General features: G+C 34.5%; 1 protein-coding gene across 1 annotated transcript; it reads right to left on the bottom strand.

Annotated features, from left to right (window-relative positions):
• Positions 1-893: 893 nt before the first annotated feature.
• On the bottom strand, positions 894-1835 carry LOC120433515 (olfactory receptor 13C2-like). Its single transcript, XM_039599795.1, has one exon. The coding sequence runs from the start codon at positions 1833-1835 to the stop codon at positions 894-896; it is 942 nt and encodes a 313-aa protein (XP_039455729.1).
• Between the last annotated feature and the right edge of the window lie 496 nt (positions 1836-2331).

The following is a 2331-nucleotide window of genomic DNA, read 5'->3' as shown; positions in this document are numbered from 1 at the left end:
GCAGCTATATAAGGAGGACGACATGCCAAGTAAGGGGGGCATCTTTGTGAGGTGCTGAGGCTGCCAGCTGCACCCCCCTCTCGGTCGCCTCCAGTCTCTGATTGTGATTTCGTTTAATGTATGTGACTAAAGTGTTAGTGGTGGAAAGTGCACAGGCTGTATCCCTACACGTTGCTCCCCATATGGAAAAGATATATATAAATCTTATAAAGTTTGTATCTGTCTTGTGTGAAACTTTTTTTGAAAAGCATACAAGAGTGAAAACAGATATAAGATCCCTTGAAAAATTATATAAATGAAACTTGTATGTTTTGGATACTTACTAAAACAATATATGAAAGTAATGAGAAAGTGGCCACTTTCATGAGTGAATCATATAAGCCTTATATGATTCACTATATGAAGTAGGCCACATCTTATGCAAGTCTTTTATAAGTTTTTACTATTTCTTTTCCATATGGGTCCCATCTTCGCCACTGCCGGTTTTCAGTTGTGTATGTTTTGTGTTAGCCACTATTATTAAAGCTCGCACCTCTGACACTGACCAGAGCAGTCTCTTGTGTTATCACCTTACATCCCTAGCTGAGCCGGGCGGTAACAAGGAACAACAAATAAATAGAACGACAAAGAGAAGCTGAATTTCATTTCAGATGAAATGAAATTAAATGTGTCTGAAATGAAAAACAAATGTGTAATAGTAGAATTACTGCAGAATAATTACAGTTGACTTTATAAACATTTTTTGTTGCATTTCATATTTTCTTTTACTTCACCAGATACAATATACTAAAAATGTTCTGACTGAAAGTTGGAATGATTTCATTATGCAGAATTAAAAGTGTTTTGAATAACTGCACAAAACTGGTTAACAACAAAATTACTTCACTTTAGCATTAAGTTTTAATACAAGGAAAGATTTTGGCCTGAGAAAGCAGCTTTTTTAGGTGTTTAGAAATTTCCTTCATTTTTAGCCCATATATAAGTGGATTAAATAAAGGATGATAGAGCATTATTTGTAAAGTCATTATTATGCGTGTGGGTTTTGGAAAATCTGATTTCACACGTGCTATGCTTACATCATACACAAAAAAAATAGAGTAACCAATTAACACTAACATATGAGGTAAACAAGTCTCTGCAGCTTTCTTCCTAATTTCTTTACAACTTCGATGAGAAACTATAAATATTTTTGTGTATGTGAAAACTATAAAGAGCATAGGAAGTATTGAGAGATCTACCAAAGCAACCACACCAAAGATGGTAATTAATCTTGATCTTTGACACTGAAGAGTGTAAACTGCATTATTACAAAATATTCCTTTTATATTAGAGTCACACAGTTTAGCTTCAGCACTCGCTATTGCTTGAACAGCAATATGACAAGCAGGTACAAGCCAAGCTATGATAAGGAAAATACTCACAGTAGTTTTTCTCATGATAGTTTGATATTGCAGAGGTTTACATATAGCCACATATCTGTCATAGGCCATGGCTGCCAACAGAAGAAACTCTGAACAACCTAGAGTGTAAAACATAAAAAACTGAAAGAGACAGGCTGAATATGTTGTGACTTGTTTTTCAGATAAAAAGTCAGTCAGAAGTTTTGGGTAAACAGTTGTGCTGTAAAGAACAGAGTTCAGTAGCAAAGCTGCAATGAAAATGTACATAGGCTCATGGAGGTTTTTATGAATCCAGATGAGATACAGAATAGTAGAATTAGTGCAGATTATTAGAATATATAATGTAAACATAATGAAAAAGAAAACATATCTGTATTTGTTAATTTCTGTGTACCAGTCCAGAGTTAGATATGTAACATTTAACTCTTCATCCATGAATCTTTTCAAAGATTAAACATAAAAAACCCCACTTGTAAAACCAGCAAAAATCCAAAGCAAAAACAAACGAACAAAAAACAAAAATATACCGGTATTCAACCCCTGTTGCGTCTCCTGTTCATAAAGAAATCTGAACCTGAGCTCTGACACGGAGCACCTTCATCTTCCAAGGACAGACAGTGTATCATGCAAGTCTGTATATGGTTTTTATCAGTTTGCCTCATCCTCAAGAGAGAAGGAGGTTTCCAAGAGGAGCTTTTCTCTTTGATTTTGCCCAAAACTAGTATATTGGCCATTACAGGTAGTGTGTCAAAAAATATTTTCCAGTGCAAATTTTTACAATATGATGTATTCATTTAGCACATACTTTCTGCCTTGTAACAATGCCACTGCAAATGCATATTCATATGATGGAATCAGTTTCCTTTTTTCATAATGTTCTTTATACTGCACTGACTTGGGAAATTTAGTTTTCATTATAAAGGTGAAGTGC

The sequence above is a fragment of the Oreochromis aureus genome, linkage group 16 (genome assembly GCF_013358895.1).
Source record: "Oreochromis aureus strain Israel breed Guangdong linkage group 16, ZZ_aureus, whole genome shotgun sequence".
Classification (NCBI taxonomy): domain Eukaryota; kingdom Metazoa; phylum Chordata; class Actinopteri; order Cichliformes; family Cichlidae; genus Oreochromis; species Oreochromis aureus.
The sequence above is the reverse complement of the archived record's forward strand: the minus strand, read 5'-3'. Positions and strand labels throughout refer to the sequence as shown.